This window comes from Octodon degus, unplaced genomic scaffold, assembly GCF_000260255.1.
Source record: "Octodon degus isolate 3935 unplaced genomic scaffold, OctDeg1.0 scaffold00070, whole genome shotgun sequence".
Lineage (NCBI taxonomy): Eukaryota > Metazoa > Chordata > Mammalia > Rodentia > Octodontidae > Octodon > Octodon degus.
In genome coordinates this window covers 8,559,260-8,579,414 of record NW_004524646.1, presented here as the reverse complement: position 1 = coordinate 8,579,414, position 20,155 = coordinate 8,559,260, and the positions used below count along the sequence as shown (strand labels likewise).

Here is a 20,155-nt window from a genome sequence, read left to right as displayed (position 1 = left end):
CCTTCCCTAAAATACAAAATAAATAAATAAATAAAAATTAAAAAATGAAGCAGCTCTGGAAGTCCTCTTTTGTGAGCATCTTTAGGAGGTGTGATAAAAAATATAGTGAGTACGGCTGCTGGGCACCATCCAACAGAAAGGCATCACTGTGAAAACATCACTGTGTGTCCTTGTGCTCCCTTTTCACGGGATCTGTCCCCATGTTGACTTCTGGCTCTCCCCCAAAGTCAACATGCCCACGAATGGTCAATGTTTAGAATCAGTTGAGGACGTTAGGGCAGCCTTGACAGTGCAACTGAAGGCACTCATGAAAGAGCACTCCAGAGATGCATCAGAAAGCAGCAAGAGGGAAGGGACAAGTCTGTATGAAGCAAGGGGGAGGATTGCAATGTGCTTTTTACTGTAATATTTTTTTAAAACCCTTAAACTGTTTTCAGGGTGGGATTTTTCAAACCCACCCTGTCCAGCCTACCCCTTGTGCGTCTGAGGGGTCACCCAAGCCCTAGAGTGGCCTTATTTCTCCATGTGGGTCCTGGAGAAAGGGCAACAGGTAGTGTGAGCTGGCAGGACATCTGCTTTAGAGTGTCCGTCTTGATTAGCACAGGAATTCCGTAACTAGAGTCCTGAGGTAAGCTATTTACACTGTGCCACCCAAGAATGGGCTGCAATGGGCCACCGTACCTTGACCATGTCTTCTAAGGTGTTAGCGGACTCATCCACAGCGACCAGGTAGTGGTGCTTCGGCACGTGGTCTATGATGTTTTGTATCACTCTGCAGAAGCAGCGAAAGAGAGGTGATAGATCACTCTCCCCACCATCCAGCCCTGTGGAGCAGGCACGGGGCTTTGCTATCTGTCTGTCATCTATCCATCCACACCCATCTATTTGTGACAGAGTCTCACAGCCCAGGCTGACTTCAGAGTCGCAGCAATCCTCCTGCCTTGGTCATCCCAGCTGGTGTTGGGTCTTTTGACGTTATCTCACTTAATCATCAATAAGATCAGGGAGGGGATTACTAATCAGCCTTCTAAGATAAGGAGGTGTTGAGGAGTCAAGTGACTGGTTATCAGGCTGAAGAGCACCTGGGAAAACAGGAGCTGGCGGAGGTCACCGGCCCCCCATCCCGACTGAGTTCTTGGGCACTGCCTGCCACATTGTGACCCAACTCCCCGCCAAACCAGGCTCAGTGAGAGGGCGCTGCCCTAGAGCGGGAGGCTCCGAGGGCCACTCCTAGCACAGTTAAAGAAGATGGTAATAATCGATGTTCATGTCACGATTTTAATTCATTGATTTTTGGTGGTGCTAACGAGTAACCCATGGCCTCAGGTACACCAGGCCTAGCTACTGCATTTACTTATTTATTTTTTTGTTTTCCAAACTCATGACCTCATGCTCGCTGGGCATGTGCTGTGCTGCTGAGCTGTATCCCCAGAAATTTTATGCTATTTTTTCTAAGCACATTAACTTTCAGCTTCTTTCTTAAATATTTGACAATTTTCAAAGAAACCCATAGGAAGAAAAAACATTACTGGAAACCAGGGTCCTAATTCTTTCTGTAACGGGAAATTGTTCACTAACTTTACTGGGACTAAAGCTAATCTTTTTATTTTAAGAATGTAAGACTCCTTTACATCTTCAAAGCCTGATAAAATAAGGTAAAGTTTCTGCAAAAAAAGAGGCACACTTATTTTGTTGTCTTTTTGAGACAGAGTCTCTCTGTGTAGCTCAGGCTGGCCTTGAACTTACCACGTAGCTGAGGCAGGCTTGGAATGAACAGTAATCCTCTTGCCTCAGCCTCCTGAGTGTGGGGATTATGAGTATGCACCTCCAGATCTGGCTAGCAGGACACATTTGGACCTTTCATCCCCGCAGTTAGTGTTGGTTGAAGGAGACTGACTTTGATGTGGTCCAAAACTTATTTGATGTAAAACATCCATCCTTAATAACCATAGTAACCATTTGCTTAGGGGCCTTCAGGGTGTCTCACAGGGCCTCCATCTGAGCTTTATCTGGGTGAACTGGTAAATGCATCTGCTGTGATGATCAGTGGGCCCTGTGTGAGGGCAGGAGTGCGTGGCGGAAGCCAGCGCCTTGGGAAGTGCATGTCAGCTTCCTCCCGAGGCCTCACCTGCAGCAGGCAAGCGAAGCCCCAGGAACTCAAGCTGCGGACCCAGGCGAACTCAGGGACCTGGCTCTGTGGCTTGGGAGCAGGGCTAGGTTGCTCTGTGCCTGCCACCCCATGGGCCACCTACAACATTGGGCTTCTCCAAAGGAGCCAGCCGGATGTTGCAGCCCCGCAGGCTGCGTGGGCCTCAGCTGGGCACGTGATGGTGAACAGTACCAACGTTGGCCGGCAGCGCCCAAGTGACCTCTGCCTACCTCAGGCCCTTTACTTTTCACTTCTGTATCTGGCCCAGTACTGCCATGACCATTTACAATTTATTATTTACGCAAACCTCCTGGAATGCAGTTAGGCCTGGCCAACCCCAGCCTGCCCTGAGCCAGAAGCTAAAAGCAAAGGTTACAGGATGACATCAGGTGCCCTAGAGCAACCTCATGTGCTGCTTTGTCGCTGAGGCCCATCTCATACCCCACCACGTAGCTCCCGATTGTATTGACTGATGCCTCTCTGCTCCACGGCCAAACAGCATAGCGCACCCAGCCTGTGAGGCACAAGCAGACGGCAGCCTTGGGGCAACGTGAGCCCGTGGTCACCCAAGGTTTCCCCACTTCCTAAAAGACAGGGTTGTAATTTTACACTACCACAGCTTTATCTACGGGCAGGGACAGGGAGGATCTCCCTCTGCTATCTGATTTCTGGACTCTGGTCTGAGGGGCTGACACCACAGCCTCATCTGGGACAAAGGACCAAGTAACTGTGGCCCCCTCGAAGGTTGTTCATACCAAGCTCCGCTTTCCTGGAATCACTGCTTTGCCAGCAAAGTTTCTAAGAGACGACTTGATCTTGCCCTTAGCTTTGGGGCTGGCAGTGTAGCTCAGTGGTAGAGCACTTGCCTAGCACCTGGGAGGCCTTGGGTTCCACCTCTGGCCCCAGCAAAACAAAAAGAAAACGTCAAGAAACCGTGCAGCGTTTAGGCGAGCAGCTTCCTCGTGTGTGAAGCGGAGATTCTCTCAGGACAGCCAGTGCCACCGCAAGGGGTTGTGGGGAGGAGCAAACGCAACGACGTACGTGCGTGCGTGCGTGCGTGCGTGCGTGCGGGACGCAGCACTGAGGAGATGGTTGATAAGCGTCAGTTTACACGTAGGTGTGTGAGGGCAAGGTGGCACATGCCTTAATCCCAGCGCTTGGAGGCTGAGGCAGGAGGGTCGTCGCGAGCTCGAGGTGAGCCTGGGTCACACAGCGAGTTCAAGGCCACCCTGAACTAACACAATGAGACCTTGTCTCAAAAAAATAAATTAATTAATTAATTAAAAAATGCACAGGCTGACGAAGCACCCAGAAGGGCCATGTTTCTGGGACAATGCTCACCCCGCCAGGTCAAGAACATGAATTGTTGGAATGATATTTGTTCCATCTCCAAAAACAGGTAACGCGGGGACCTCGCCCAGCCAAGCAAGCTAAAAGAAAGGAAAAGCCAAAGCGGTCATCGCGGTCCTGCACGACAGGGAGCAGCTCGCATCACACAGCAGCCAGGCAAGGGAGGTGCCTGCCGAGACGTCCGCGGATGCTTCTGGATCAGTCCCGAGGATCGCACTGGGGGAGACAGAGTCCCGGGCAGGACGGCAGCGAAGCGAACCAGCTTCGTGGAAGGGAGCTAAAAAAATCTGCTGTGAATGTAGAGTGGTTATTCATAGAGGGGAAAGGTGAGGTAGGACTGAAACAAAGATGGGTTAGGAAGGAGATCAGGAAATTATAATTTAAAAATTTGTACTTTTCAGAAAATTGCAGCCTCGAGACATAATCCAGGTTGCCCAAGGCAGCAGTGCCTTTTCCACCCTGGGCCCTGTTTATTCTCCTCCCAGACATCTCATGCTAAATTCTTAGGTCTTGAGGGCAGAGTCAGCCCACGGGGAGGCCCCGGGCGGGGGGGGGGGGGGCAGGATGGGGGTGGGGGACAGGATTGAGTTTGTACATCCAGGGCCTCAAGGCGCAATGCATCATGGAAGATGAATGGGGAGGCTCAAGTCATGAATCCGGTGGCCTGGAGGAAGCAGGTGCTGAGTACGTGATGGATACGTACTCATCTGTGAGGGGACCCCCAAGTCTACACAAGCCCCCAACCACAGCCCCAGGGTCCCTCCCCTATCAATTGCCCTGCTCTTTTGTTCCTGTAGGTATTCGTTCCTGCTCATCAACCTGCCTCACCACGGGTCCTGCAATTCTTTCTTCCATAGGTCAAGAACCTACAATGGAGTAGGGAGGCCCCCTTCTCCTTTTTGGGGGGACCTCCTTAGACCCAAAATGACAGGAGAGGGGAGAGGGGAGATAAAAGGACAGTGAACACAAACGTTGAAGTGACATGCCTGTGGTCCAGCAATCGGCAGGCTGAGGCGTGAATCGGAGGCAACCCTCCTGCCTCAGCCTCCGGAGTGCTGGGATTGCAGGGGTGCTGCCACACACCTGGCTGATTTATTTATTATTTATGCTAGGAGGAAGGCCAGGCAAGAGCTCTCCCCTCAAGTTATGCCCCTAGTCTTGTAAAATATTTACCAAAAAAATCCATATAATGAAAAGTCATACCTTAAAAAATGTGTGTAAGATTCCTCCCTCCATGCCGTACTGAAGTCCTGCAGCAACTACGTATGTTGCAAACATTCTGGCCTATCGGATAAAGTATAGGAAAAAGCTGAGTACCACATCAGCTAGATAGTTTCAGTCCTTACAAGGAGAACTTGGGCAGTGTCATCAACTCTTCTGGACACATTAGGTGCTGTTCAGGGCAGTAGTGTTCCTCACGCCACTCAGGAAAGCTGCCAGCCACTGTGCAAATGGGACTTCTAATGAAATTACAGCCATTTACAGTAATTTAATGAATTACTCGTTCTTTGTTGAAAACCGAATACTTGTAAACTCCATCCTGGCCCGTGGAAAGGGAATGATAAAAACAGGTCCTGCCAGACCTGTTGGCACATGCTTGTAACCCCAGCATTTGGGAGGCTGAGGCAGGATGATTCTTGTGAGATCGAGGCCAGCCTGGGCTGCATAATATATTTAAGGCCAGCCTGAACAACACAGTGAGATCCTGTCTCAAAAAAGCAAACCTAACAGACAAACACATAAAACAGGTCCTTCCGCAGGGTCTGTCATTTACTGGGGGGAGTGACAGGTACACAAAGTGAGCTCAGAAACAGGCTTGAGTGGGAGGGTTTCACTTGACCTGGAAAGTTTACTTTATTTTCAGGATGGCTTAGGGGCTGGGAGACTTTGTCTCCAATTTATCTGCCTTTTAAGGTCAGCACAGAGCTCAGGCTCTCCAGGTGGGACTCAGGGCGTCCTTTGTGGAATGCCCAAAAGCTTAAAGTGGAGATAACACCTGTAGGCTGAGTCATCGTCCCTCTGTGCCTGCCCCCACAGCATACCACTAACCAGGTGCCTTTAAATGCTTGATTTAAAAATCAAGCCACACGTGGTTCCACGCACCTGTGGTGCCACGCACCTGTGGTGCCACGCACCTGTGGTGCCACACACCTGGTGCCACGCACCTGTGATGCCAGCTGCTCAGGAGGCTGAATCAGGAGGATTTTCTAGAGCAAGTCACCACCTCAAAAACCAAAAAAAAAAAAAAAAGTAAACAAAGCAGAGAAACCCAAAGAGCTTTATGAACCGCCAGGCACGAAGCGGTTTTCTCGGATCGCTGATGGAAGGTCCAATGATAGGTTACACTGGGACCTGTATGTTCTATAGGGAGGAGTTTGGGGTGAAATGAGTAAAGTCGGATTTTTCATGGTTCTGGTTTGAGGCTGGGATTTGGACAAGCTCCAGGGGACTGCGCCTGCGCAAAGTTGCCTCGGGACACACTGCCCGCTTGTATAGAGCCGGGCCCATGCCCAGCCAGGGTCCTCAGCCTGGGGAGCCAGTGACCTTGAAGAGAAGTGGAACGGAAGACTCGAGGGTGACCGTGCAGAGGCCCAGGCCTGCAGCCGGCAACTTGAACACAGCTCCTTCCATGACGCACGAGGAGCTGTGCCAGGGCAGAGGAGACCGATGACCAGTTGTTGCACTTTTGGTGAAACCATGACCCACGTGTGAATCTTTTTTCTTTGACCCACATTTGAATCTCTTGGGGCCATGCACCATGTTCTGGGTAAAACATCTGGTTTTCTGTCTTTTTTTTTTTTTTTTTTACCATACTGGGGATCAAACTCAAGACCTTGTGCTTGCCAGGCAGGAGCTGTGCCACTGAGCTACATCCCTGCCCTAATTTTCCTCCATGTGCTAATGTCATCAAAGAACGCAAAGCTGCGGATGCCCATGTTGAATATTTTTGTCTAATCAAGGCTATATTTTTATTTTAGTACCTATTCTGTACTTGCCTACAAGGAGGTAGTAGGCCATAAGGCAAGTGATTCTAGATAGCATATAAATGAAATACACACACGAAGTTGCAATTCCAACCCGCCAGGCCTGGGTGTCTTTCAGGGTTAGGTCCTGTGGAGCCAAGATAATGTAAAGGTCGGAAGAGCATCAGAAAGTATTGTGCTGGGGCCGGACCTGGCAGCACGTGCCTGTGATCCCAGCAGTTGGTAGGCTGAGGCAGCCTTTCTGTGAGTTCAAGGCCAGCCTGGGCTACACGGCAAGACCCTGCCCCCATCATGATTTGTTCACTGTGTCTAATTCACTGGTTGAAAATGTGTGATGACACACAGAAAAGATGTGAGTGAGTGATAATCTAAAGTGGAAAAATGTTGTCTTCTTTACTTATTTATTGAGACAGAGTCTTGCTATGTACAGTAAGTAGTTCAGGCTGGCCTCGAACTCACAGAAATCCTCCTTCCTCAGAGTGCTGGGATTACAGGCATGCACCACCACACCCAGCTTCAACATATCGAGTACTTTAACAAAATAATTATTGAATTCAAAATAGTAATAAATTTAGGCCATCTAATTTAGTCCATTTATTTTATTTATTTTCACCCTAGGAGTTGTGGGCTGCGTGTAGCTCAGTGGTAGAGCTCTACTGGGAGACCTAATCCTTGTGGCTAGGTCTCAGACATGACCCCAAAGTTTAGTGAGCTGGATGAGGTGATTAATGGATGGAAATATATCCAGAATTCCTAACTCTCTTGTTTGCACCTGTATTTTATAGACTCTCATAATTTGAGGACAAAGTTCCTGCTGTAATAACCTCAGTGACCACTAGGTGTCACCGTAGAGCTATTATTGTACATCATTTACAGTTGGTCTTTCACTAATGGAAAAATCTAACCGGGCCTTTGGAGGTTTGGGGGTTCCATGTAAACGTATATGGGCAAAATGGGGATGATGCTAGCAGTACATCACAGAATTTTTTATTTTTTTTGAGACAAGGTCTTGCTGTGTAGCGCAGGCTGGCCTCGAACTCCTTATATAGCTCAACTTAGTCTTGAACTTGCAGCAATCTTCCTGCTTCAGTCTCCTGAGTGCTGGGATTATAGCTGTCTGTGTGCCACCACGCCCAGTGCTTTTCATAAATCTAAAAGTTATTCATGAGATCCTGGAGAGTTACACGATCTACAATAAATAAAACATTGCTAGCACGCAGGTAGGTGAGGCCTCCTTGTTTTCCCAGCTGTTACTAATTCATGACCCGGGCAATTCCCGTCATCCTCTTGGGTAGAGAGAAACTTGAACATTGCAAAGTGGCTGTCGGTCAAAATGATCAGTGCTGCTGGACCCGAGCTTAGGGTGCTATAACTGTCCACACTAGGGTCTCAGCTCTGGATGGAGCTGTCACCGCAGACGCGGCAAGAGAAACTGGACTTGGTGGAGCTCCGGAGCCAGGAAAATCCTAAGAATGGAATCCACAGGCGGCTTGGTGCCTGGCGGCGCGGTGCAGCTGCGGCTCGTGGTGGTGGCTGCTCCCTACAACGCGGGCATTGTCCAGGGACAACACTGTCCTTGTCCCGAGAAGCTCAGAGGGCTGGATGTATCCAGCCAGACACAGCGAGCCCCCGCTGCATGGGGCGGGACAGAGCCTGTGCCAGGACCCAAAGGACAGCGCATGGAGGGCTAGGGACACAGCTCAGTGACCTGCAGTGGCAAGTTTCTAGGAAACTAAACAAAGAGGCCTTTAAATCTTTATTATTAATAATAATTATTATTATTATTATTTTGGTTTGCTGAGCCAGGTTCTCAGTATATAGTTCAGGCTATAGAGCCCAGGCTGGCCTCAAGCTTGTAGTAACCTTCCTGCCTCAGCCTCCTGAAAGCCAGGATGCAGACGAGCACCAGCACTCCTGGCCCGAGACGCCAGTGCATTCTGTGCCAGGCATGGAGCCCTCAGACCCAGGGAATGATTTATCACCTTGACCAGCAGAACGAGACCACAGCGGGCCGGCCAAAGTGCGCAGCCTCAGAAGAGCCCCCTCCCCGGAGTGTTCTGGGACCCCCACTCACATTTTTTCCACATTTGAGGACTGTTTTCTCAGCATTTATGTGGTCCAGAAAATTTGGGTGATTCTTCCTTCTTCGGTAGTCCTCTTCCGTGAATGGGACCTCGGTGTCCTCCTGTAAGACAGAAGGGGCAGCGATGGGGCGCGGGCTCCCAGGAAGCCCCTGAGCACTGCCTGGCAGGCGGCGGTTTTGGCTGCGGACAGTGAGCTGCGTTATTTCTAATCGGCAGCCCACAGGGTTTCAAATACTCCCGCCACGCGGAAATGCTAAGAGCCGGCGCTGGCTGGTGGAGACTTGTTACCCTCATAGATCACTGCGCACAGCACCCACGAACTGAAGCGGGCGCTGTGAGTCTGTGTAATCTTGTTTGTTTTGTTTTTGAGACAGTCTTGCTACGTAGTTCAGGCCTTGGATTCAATACATGGCCCAGGCTGGCCTTGAACTGGCGGCAATCCTCCTGCCTCGGCCTCCCAGTGCTGGGATCACGGGTGTGCGTTACCACACCCAGCGAGGCATGAAGACTGCTCTATTTCTGACAATCTACTGGGAAGTACATCGTGTTCAGCCTCTCTACAACTCCTCATCCTGGGAAGGTCCACAGAGAAAGGCAGCTGCAGCAGGAAACAAATGAACTCCACATCCTTGAATGACCATTTAGAAATCCTCGTTAGAGCAGGGCTTTGAAAACATAGTGTTATAGTGTTGTGTATAGTCAGGTGTGGTGGTGCATGCCTATGCATGCTATAATCCCTGCACTCAGAAAGCTGAGGCAGCTCACCACGAGTGCAAGGCCAGCCTGGGCTATGTAGGGAGATAGCTTGTCTTAAAAAAAAAAAAAAAAAAGACCCAAAAATAAAATTAATTTACCTTTTAGAATTTTTTTTTTTTTAAATGGTACCAGGGATCAAACTCAGGACCTTGTGCTTGCCAGGCAGATGCTTAGGCCACCGAGCTATCTCCTTGGCCCTAATTTACATTTTAAAAGTATAGTGTTCTTTATGGAACCTTTGGATCACAGCACATGAAACTAAGTTAAATGTCAGTCTACAGAACCTGAGCCCAGACTGTACAAGGAGTTAATCCAAGAGACAGAAGAAGACACAGGAAGGGGAGCCGGGAGGGAACGTACCCTCACACATCTGTCACCTCCACGAAGGCAGCCCCAGGGGAGGACAGCGGGCAGCGGGCAGGTCATCCCCGTCGTGCCCCACACTGGGAGTGCAGACTATTCCGAGCTGGAGAGGAGGCTGTGCAAACTTCAGGCTTGACGCCAACACAACCTGGATTGCGAAGATCGCTCAGCTGTGCCGTGGAGAACGGACCAGGTGGAAGGTTTTAAGCAGTCCGCGAAGCTAAGGGCTGAAGTGTGGGCCATGAAGTTGCCATGGATACAAGGAGAGCTAAATGGGTTTGCGGGCCATTTCGGGTGATGGATTAGCCAGCCACTGACATATGAAAGAGAGGCCGAGCGGCTGAAATGATAGGGCTACCCGGGAGAATGGCAGGGTTGTTCTGGAGGGCAGATCAGGTTAGTCCACGTCAGTTCTGTGCCCACGGCTACTCGATGAATACGTGTTGTATCGTTAGCTGTTCTTTTTAATTTTATATATTCATTTTTGGGATGCTGGAGATGGAACTCAGGCCTGGAACATGCCACCCTGGTGCTCTGTGTCTGAACTGTGGCGGGGGTCATGCTGTCATAGGCTGGGTCTGTGGCATGCATTTGTAAGCCCAGCATGGAAAAGCTGAGGTGGCAGGAGCTTGAAGCCAGCCCGGGCACACAGAGCAAGTCCGAGAGAGGCCTGGACTGCCAAGCAAGACTCTGTCTCAAAACACCGAACCAAACCAAATCGAAGCAAATCCAAACAAGTTGTGTTGTTCTATAGGATGCAGGACCCCCAGTTAAATCTGAATTCAAATAAACAAATGAAGAGTTATTTAAGGCTGCATCATTCATGCACAAAAGGGTACTTATCTGGAACCGAGTGTCCCTGCTCCTTTGTTGCTGTGGGACTTGTGCAGGTGCCTGCCCCAGCTACACATGGTCCCCTTCCAGTTTCATTCTGAGGTGGGGTCTCACTAAGCAACCTGCATCACCTCCCGAGAACTGGGACAACAGGCCTGCGGCCTGAGCCCGGCCTTCTCAGGTGTGTTTTCATTTGCCGGCCCTGGCAACTCCACTGTCACGGAATCAGCTTTGGCTCGGGGGTGAGCAGGCCTGATGGCCCCAGCTAGCACCCCACGGTAGCAGCCGGCCCACAGCGCTCCTGTGCCTGCGACTGCTCTGCCTCACCCCCTCTCCAGGATTTGCCCCCTCGGTCCCCATGGCTACAGTGGGAACAGTCACACTTTACAAGGTGACCTCACATTTTGTGGGCCACATGTTCTCCCCAGGGAGCAGGGCGAGCCTGCTCTCTGGGCTGGGCAGGGAATTCTGAGCTGTCACTCCAGATTCCTGGTTGGGATACAGTGGGCTCTGGGGATCCTTCACCCACAAGTTGCCATGGCGTCAGGCAAGTGCGTCACTTGCTGCCTGGGGACCTCTTTCTAATCACCACAGTACTTGGGCCCCAAGAGTGTCACAAGCTGGCCTCTTTCCCTCCCCGGGCATCATTTGTGACAGTGATTGTCCACTAGTCTTTCCTGTCCTGAGTGGTTTGTCTGAATCTGGATCATCTCCAGGTTTCCTGTCCTTACTCATCCACATAGGAGCCAGGATGTGGGGGCTGTGGGCAGGGAGCCTGGAACCAGGCAGCCACTAAGGAGTCGACCTGGGCCCGGGTGGGGCAGGCCGATCAGCTGCAGAAGTCAGCAGCAGCCGTGCTGGCAGGGTGAGGACTCATCTGAAGCTTACCCCACTGGGGAATGGTAAGGCGAACGTGGGGAGTGACCGAGTGACCACTGCTGCTGGGGCGGGCTGACTGATGCTGCTGGGAAGGGGGCGACCACTGCAGCTGGGGTGGGAATGGCTGCCGCTGCTGTCCCCCTGTTGCCTTGGGCTTTGGTTCCCTAGATAGGCAGCAAGAGTCCTACCCGGCCAGACATCGAGTGATCAGTACATGACCGCCGTGTGCTGTTCCTCCGTCATTCATGTAACAGCATGGACATCGATACCTAAACCCTACAGGCAAGGCCTTCCTTGACCTGTTACGGCCAGAGACTTGTCCCCGATATGCGAAAGACCGCGGACAGAAAGCCCACTCTAGAGACTCTTTTCAGGTCCCCTTGCAACTAATAGCAACTTTCTCCTTTTGCATGCGTCCCATAAGCACTCCGCTGAATGCCCTCCTTTGTCAGTGAGTTTGTTCTTTCACTTGGTGAGACACCAACCCGCTTTGGACCACAGCAGCGGCCTGCTAGAATCCTGGCACTCTGGGGGGCTAAGGCAGGAACACTGCGAATTCAATCCCAGCACAAGCAACCCTGTGACTCAGTGAGACCCTCTCTCAAAATAAAAAATAAAATAAAATAAACACATTTTTTAAAATGGGCCAGGGATGTAGCTTAGTGAAAAGGCCTTGGGTTCCATCCCCAGTACCACCCAAATAAAAATTAATAGTAACTAAATAAAACCAGATGGGTAGGGCTGGTGAGATGGCTCAGTGGTCTAAAGCACCTACTTGGAACAAGCTTGGCAGAGCACAGGGACCGCAGTTCAATCCCCCAGCACCACATGCCAGCCAGCCCCGCCCCCTGGTGGGCTGAGCTGGCCACACACACACACACACACACAAATAAATAAAAATTAAAAAAAAAAAAAACCAGATGGGTGGCACAGAAAAACAAAACTCAACTATCAAGATTCTCCTGCTTATTAAAATTACTACAGATGAAAACTTTCTATAATTGTCACCCTTTTATATCCGAGCTGCTTTGTGTGCTGTTTTGCATCTATTCTGATACTTTGAGCTACAAATCACAACTAAGTGGCCAGGAGAATCAGTTCTGTCTCCAAGTCAGGCTGCCCTGGGCGTCCTGCCTGGCTCCTGGCTCTGGTTTGCCTGGCCTGCCTGTGCATGGCAACCCTGCCGGGCTCATGGGAGGTCAGGAGCTGGGGTTCCCCGGGGTGCATCATGCTGTCCGCGCAGATGGACGGTGGGAGGAGGCTGCGAACTCATTTTATGTACTTTTTTCACAGTCTGTGGTCTGTAGTATCAGATTGTAACAACCATCTGCTTCATTTACCTGGAAGTGCATGAAACGAGAGCTCTTTCGAGACTGGGTCTCGTTGTGTAGCCCAGGCTGGCCTTGAGCTTGTGGCAATCTTCCTGCTTCAGCCTCCCTGTGTTGAGGTTGCAGGCCAGTGCCACAGCGCTCAGTTTATCATTTTGTTCTGGGTCCAGCCCCTCACCAAGGCGCCCTGGAGTGACAGGCGCGCAGCAGCCACCCCGGGCCCTTGCGTGGTCCTGGCTGATCCCAGGATGTGTCGCTGCCTGGCGCTGACAGCAGTGGGCGCTGTGCACGGGGGGCGCAGGGGTCGCAAGGGGCCGCAGGTCGGCACAGGGATCTCTGGGGAGAACGCCAGGGAGCGGGAGGCCCAGAGGCAGCTCCTGGGTGGGGGGCGGGCAGGCGAAGCACATGCTTGCAGTGAGCGCCCACCAGGTAGCCCGGAGCGCTCTGAAATACCGCAGGGTAGAGCGTGGCCGGTTCGGGGGCCGCAGCAGGTCGGTTAGGAGCCAGAGCGCGCTGTGCACGGCACCCGATCACGCGTGTGCTCCGAGTTCTCCCGGGGCAGCACAGTCACCATACCGGGAGGCCACAACATCACTAGGAGAGGAACCTCTGAGCTCCACTGAAACCTAGAAAAAGCAGTAGAACTGCCCAATAGCTATGTGGAGAAATAGTACTTCTGGCCGTACCCTGGTATGAGTGCACATGCTTTTAATCCCAGCTCTCAGGAGGCTGAGGCAGGAGGATTGCAACGAGTTCAAGGCCAGCCTGAGTAACAAAGTGAGATTGTAATTACCCCGTCTGCAAATATCTCTGGCCACGAGAGAAATACAAATTAACACAACTCTGAGATTCCATTTTACCTTAGAGAGAATGGGTATCATCAAGAAATCAAATAATAACAAATGTTGATGAGGCTGTGGGGAAGAAGGAATCCTGTGCTGGCGGCATACGCTAGCACAACCACTATGAAGTCAGTGTGGAGAGTCTCAGAACACTACCATTAGAGCTGGGTGTGGTGGCGCTGGCCAGTAGTCCCAGCGCTTGGGAGGCTGAGGCAAAAGGAGTGCTGAGAGCTTGAGGCCAGCCCGGGCTACATAGCGAGTCTCTGTCTCAAAAAAACCAAAACCAAATGAACAACAAAAGAAAAAACAAACAACAACAACAACAACAACAACAAAACTACAACTAGAATTCCACTCAACCCACTTATTTCTCTCCTTAGCAATCTTCCAGAAAGAGTTCAAGCCCTGCTGTTACGCTGACCCATGCACGTCGTCGATGTGTATAGTAGCAGGGCTTGCAGTAGCTACACCTTGGAAACAGTTATGGCGATCAGTGGACGGGTGAGTAAGAAAGCGCGGTGTTTACACACTGTGGAGTACTACTCTGCCCTCAAGAAAAATAAACTGCGTGTGTGTAGTCAAAAGGATGCACCTTGAGACCATAACTAAGTGACAGGAATCAGACACACAAGCTTACATATAGCACAGTTTGTCTTGTAAATAAAGAGAAAAATAATAATAAAAAAAATAACAGGAAGTGGGGAGATGGGTATTTCTCAAAAGGGAAGGCGGTGGAGAGAAGGAGGGGAGGGGGCAGGATGAAGGGCGGGAAGGTGTGTTAGGTAACGCACTTCCCCGCAGAACGTAGACATTATGTGCTGCTCATGTGGGCTACTAAAGAACACATGATTATAAAAACCCCTCTCTGGACCGGGCACTGGGGTGGGGGTGGGGAGGTCCCACAGCATCGGCTGTGTCCTGGGACTGCCAGGCGCCGGCAGGGGAGCAGACCTGCTTCCCGACAATCCGAAGGCACCGCGGGGAGGAGACCCAGGGGACCGAGGGGCGGCCGCGCTTCTTACCGGGTCCAGAGGCTTGGATCTCGCCCATGTCATCACGGTGGAGAGTAGAATAAACACCTTGCGCTTCCCAAAGCGTTTGACCTCTTCGTTCAGCGCTGGAAGGCAGAGGACAGAGTGTCAGCTGGATGCCACCAGCCTCCTTTTTTTTTTTTTTTTTTTTTTTTTTTTTTTGTACTTTAGGGAAGGGTCTACAGGGTGTTCAGGGTCTCTCTACTAGATCAGACTCATAGCGATCTGCCTGTTTACAGCCTCCCAAGAGCTGGGATTACAGGAACGCGCCGCCACGCACAGTCTCAATTGCCATCTCAGCGCTCCCCGGAGGCTGGGCCAGCACAGTAGGTCCGGGCATCTAACCCATGTCCCCTGTGCCTGCTTGCAGGCACTTTACTCCGCTGAGCTATTTGGCCGGCCCCAGCCTCCTTTTTTCGGAGACAGGATCTCGCTAGGTTACCCAGGCTGCCTCAAACTTGCCGTGATCTCTTGCCTCAGCCTCCCAAGTGCTGGGGTTCCAGGCATGCACCGCCAAACCCAGCAGAAGTGCCCACTTTTGATCCATTCGCAGGGGCTGGTGGGCAGGACAGATGCAGACGAGAAGGGTGGCTGTCTCCCTCGGGGTTGCCCCCATTTAATGGGTGAACCTGGTCTACCCATCTGGCAAGTGAACCGCTGAAATAGTCTGCCTGCTGTCTGATAAGCCAGAAAGGGATCGAAGCTAACGTGCGACCTCATTCAGTAAAGGGTATGTTTGCCACCGGCGTAGTCTGAAAGCGCTGCCCCCTGTACACTGTGACTCTCGCTTCTGATGTCAATTCCAGTTTCTATTTTGATTCTAATCAAACCATCTGTTCCGTTTAATATTGCTCTTTCAACCTGTCTGCTGCCCTGTGCTGTGGCCGGATCGGCCGTGCTGTGAGGCCCTGACACGCGTCCAGCTCCTCCAGCCAGGTTATGCTTTTTGCTTTATGGTATTCATGGTGGACCAAAACGACCGGAGCACACCCTCCATCCCTATGGGCAGATGTCTTCTTCTGATTGCTAATAATTCATCCTTCCCCCTGTGTCCTCTTGCCCTCTTTTCAGTAAATCTGAAAGGCAAGGTCAGCTTTTTTTTGACACAGGGTCTCGTTATGCTGTTCAGACCGGCATTGAACTCACCATGTAGCTGAGGCTGCTCTCAGATGCCTGGCAATCCTCCTATCTCAGCCTCCCAAAGTAGGAGAATCTAAACATAGTTTAAAATAATTTAATAAAACATTAAAAATAATATGCGCTGGCCATGTGGTACACACCCACAATCCCAGCACCCTACGAGGCTGACACAGGAGGATTAAGTTTGAGTCCAGCCTGGGCAACTTAGCCACTTAGGGAGACCCTGTCTCAGAGTAAAAATCAAAAACCCACAGAAAGGGCTGGGGATGTAGCTCTGTGCGAGGTATTACGTTCAAGCCCCAGTGCTGCCCCGCCCCCACCAGATCGGTTGTAAGGAAACGAAAAGAAGCCTGAGCGCTCAGGAGTGCTGGGGTACAGGTGTGACACTCTTAAAATGAATAGAGAAGCTTCCCAGAGCATGTCTCTAAGCTTGTCAGACCTCTAGTCTCGATCAGCTTGAAAGCTAAGACAACAGCCCAGCTAGGTCCTGGGCTTTGCAGGCACCTGTAATCCCAGCGCAAAAAAAGTGTCTTTGCTTGTTTGTTTTTGCTTTTTTGAGACAGCATTTCACTATGTGGCCAGGCTGACCTTTGGAGGCTGAGGCAGGAGAATTACATGTTCAATCCCAGCCTAGGCAGTCCAGCGTTTTCATGAGACCTTGTCTAAAATTTAAAAAATAAAAATAGAAAGGGCTGGGGACGTAGTGCAGCGCAACTGGGTTCTATCCCTAGTTCCACAAAAACAAAAACAAAACAGGTCAACAATAACATAACAAAAAAGCCAAAACCCTAAATGCAATTTAGTCAACTTTCCTTCAAATGAAGGAGTAAAGTGTTTCTCTCTCTCTCTCTCTCTCTCTCTCTCTCTCTCTCTCTCTCTCTCTCTCCTCTTCCAGGCAGGTTCTCACCAAGCAGTTCAAGCTAGACTTGACCTCACTTTGTAGCCCAGGCTGGTCTTAAAATTAACATGATCCTCCTGCCTCAGCCTCCCAAGTGCTGGGACTACAGGCTGTGTGCCACCACTCCTGGCGAAATGTTCTTCATTATCTAAAGCTCTTTGTTCCAGGAAGAAGATAGCAGTTAAACATACTCCACAATGAAAGGTCGTGGAAGGAAACGAAACTTCCAAGTGGCAGAAATATTTACTTTCTTAAGAAGCCCTGGGGTAGGTTAATAAAGGTCCGTGTCTGAGATCCACAGTCTAAAGTCTTTTTGAGGGCTGGCCAGGTAGCACAGTGAATTAAAGCACCTGCTGAGGCAGACGTAGGGACTGGGATTTGATGTCCAGCATGCCTTGCCTGCCCCGCCCCCAGGGAGCACTGAGATGGCAATTGAGATTGGGAGTGGTGGTGCGCACCTATAATCCCAGCGCAAAAAAAAAAAAAAAAAAAGTGTTTTTGCTTGTTTGTTTTTGCTTTTTTGAGACAGCATTTCACTGTGTGGCCAGGCTGTCCTTGAACTCATGGCAACCTTCATGCTTCAGCCTCCAGAGTGCTGGGATCACAGGCATTCACCTAAGGGTTGGGAACATGCCCCAGGGCCCCATCCATGCTGGGTGAGCCTGTGACCACTCAGCTAGGTCCTGGGCTTTGCACGCATCTCCACACATTGTGCGAAGGCTGGGTTCCATGAGGCCAAGGCACAGCAATTGCTGCTCTTCACGGCCTGCTGTGCTTTTCAATTTTCAAAACATGTCTAGGTGGAATTTCAGAAAAAAATATTAAAAATTTAAACAAAGTTGCAAGCATGTAGTAAAAAAAAAAATCAATTTTCACAACCTGGAACAAATAGTGCTTATTAAATAGAGGGGCCAGTTATTATTTTAGGTGGTGTGATTGGACGTCATCCACTAGGATCCTTGTTTCAGGCAAGGAACAAATGCAGAAAGCAGTCTTCAGCCACATTCTGCTGCAAGAGATGACGCAGCGCGTTATGATCTGTGTCTTGTGGAATGGAACAGAGGGGCAGAGCTCTCAGGAATGAGAATAGGCCTCTGAAGTGACAGCTACAGTGAACATACTGCAGAAGTAGGCCGTGGAGAGATGAAATCCACGTATGTTGGGACCCAACATTATCTTGGACTCTGCTCTTATCAACCCTTTAACTGCCAATTCCTTTAACTGTTGTGTGTAACCTAATATTCTGTCTCTGTCTCTGTCTCTCTCTTAGACAGGGTCTGGTCTCTCTATGGAGCCCAGGTTAGCCTTGAACTCACTATGATCCTCCTGCCTCAGCCTCAGGAGTGCTGGGGTACAGGTGTGACACTCTTACAATGAATAGATAAGCTTCCCAGAGCGTGTCTCTAAGCTTGTCAGACCTCTAGTCTCTATCAGCTTCAAAGCTAAGACAAAAGGATCTGATGGGCTTACCCTGTGATTGGTAAATGATTTGCCCTTTCCTTCCTTGTGTGACTGGATCTCCCAGACTCTCTTCCACTGTGAAACACATCCCGGAGGATGACTGGAATCTCTATTCTTGGGCCACGTTCACTCATTTTTGACTCAGACCAAACTATTGTTTTAAAATTTCCTTTAAAGCAGAGTCATTACTTTGTGTCAACAGAAATCAATTTGCCCAAGTGTCTGCAGAACCTGCACATGCAGATAGTGCTCTCGTATCTTTATCTGAATCTGGTGCAAGCAGTGAGGGTCTGTTCCATTTCCTTTTTTTCTTTCTTTTTTAAATTTTTATATATTTGGTACAGGGTCTTGCTACACAGCTCAGACTCATGGTGATCCTCCTGTTTTCAGCCTCCCCAGCACTGGGATTACAGGTGTGCGCCACCACGCCTGGCTCTGGAGGCCAGAGCGGTGTGCCAGGGGCAGGGCCAGTACAGCATGTGGTGCAGGCAATCAAACCTGGGTCCAGACAGGCACTTGGACAGCTGTTTCCCCCAGCCCTGTTCTATTTCTTTTGAATTAAAGCCAAAATAGAATTTTGCTGTACATGTAATTCAAGGGTCTGCTTTTGTGAATAAAAATTCACAAGAACCCAGCCTATCCATCTCTGTTATTCATGGCCAGGCTCCTGCCTTAATGGTAGTGTGATGGTTCACAATGCAAAGATATTTATGAACTTTGTCCCTTGTCACAAAAAATGTTTGTGGACCCCAATCTAATCCGTCTAAAACAAAACAAAACAAAACAAAACAAAACAAAACTGAAAATCAAAGTCACTGAAGTGTAAATTGCTGTTTGTCTTTTTTGGCTGTCCCAGGCTAGAATAATTATTCAAATAAGTTGACCCACTTTCTCCTTTGCTCCAGAGTTAAGAAGAAATAAATCACAAAAAGAACCCATTGCTAAGCACTACCCGGTTCTCTTAGACCGGAGGTCCTGCGAGTTCACCACATTCTTCAAGCTGCTTTCAAAATGCCAGCTTTCTTTAGCCTCCCTCCATGACCTCTGCAGGCAGGGAACTTCTTAAAATGAATCAAATTCTTACTTCTAGAGGGAATCCCTCAGGTCTTGAAGTCACACCACTGCACACAAACAGTGCACTTTACAATTGTGAAGAGTCAGTGGCTTTGCCTAGCTCGCATGAGGCCCTGGGTTCCACCCACAGTGTGGCAAAAGAAGAAAACTGTCGATTAAAGAAACTGTCTCTGGAGATCACAGAGTGCACCCCACTGACCAGAGACAGCCCAGATGGCTTCCTCCGCTTGCTTCGGGCTCTCGGTGATGTTGTAAATGATCGTGTCGCATTCCAGCAGGCGCATGAGCAGGTCTCCTCGAGAGAGGTTCTGGAAAGAAAAGCGACAGCCATTGGCAGCACTGAGCTAACAAGGTAACCTCGATATTTAAGTGGGACGGCAGGCTGTCAATTAGACGTGCGTCACGGAAGGGTCCCAGAGGAAGTGTTCGCAGAAAGAGTCCGACTCAAAATGAAATTGTGGCTCTCTCCTGTGTATACTTTTCAAGTAACAAGGAATTTGCAGGACAGATGCCTGAAGGGCTTGAAAGGATCTCAGGCAATGCCTCGGCCCGCTGCTTAAGCACCAGGTTCCCAGGGAAGCGCTGGAGCATAGTGTGGGAAACCGAGTTTGATGTCAAAATTAACTCAAACTTCCCTCAAGATCGGTAGAGCGATTACACAGCATGAATCACTGAAAAGTCCTGATAAGTGATTCATTTGGGTCACTTTGGTATCCTCAGGATGAAGTGAATCTGTTCTCTCTGGGGGCAGAAGACAGCTTATTACACTTGGCAGTTGGGGCTATTTTCAAAATATAGGAGCTTTTCTTGGCTAATGTGTGCTCACATCCCACGGAAGTCACTTTGGTGGTCACTGGGTTTTAGCTCTTCATTCCTTGCTATGCGGATGCTGGAATATTGCCCACTAAGCCGATCCCATGGGTGTGTTCTAAGACAGCCAGAAAGGGACCTGAGATTTCCAAACCAGGCTGTGTGTTTGCTG

At 50.0% G+C, this 20,155-nt stretch overlaps 1 protein-coding gene across 4 annotated transcripts in view; it reads right to left on the bottom strand.

The window, feature by feature from the left end:
• Positions 1–20,155, bottom strand: part of Ak7 (adenylate kinase 7) — a 59,451-nt gene that overhangs the window by 27,486 nt on the left and 11,810 nt on the right. For 2 of the 4 annotated variants that reach the window (XM_023719665.1, XM_004635219.2), the window contains exons 3-8: positions 19,373–19,481; positions 14,592–14,686; positions 8,558–8,668; positions 4,703–4,783; positions 3,491–3,579; positions 682–772 (exon numbers count right to left, since the gene is read on the bottom strand). In XM_023719665.1, the coding sequence (XP_023575433.1) occupies positions 682–772; positions 3,491–3,579; positions 4,703–4,783; positions 8,558–8,668; positions 14,592–14,686; positions 19,373–19,481 (576 nt within the window). The remainder of the gene's footprint in view (positions 1–681; positions 773–3,490; positions 3,580–4,702; positions 4,784–8,557; positions 8,669–14,591; positions 14,687–19,372; positions 19,482–20,155) is intronic. The other 2 variants (XM_023719666.1, XM_023719667.1) reach the window with 2 other exon arrangements.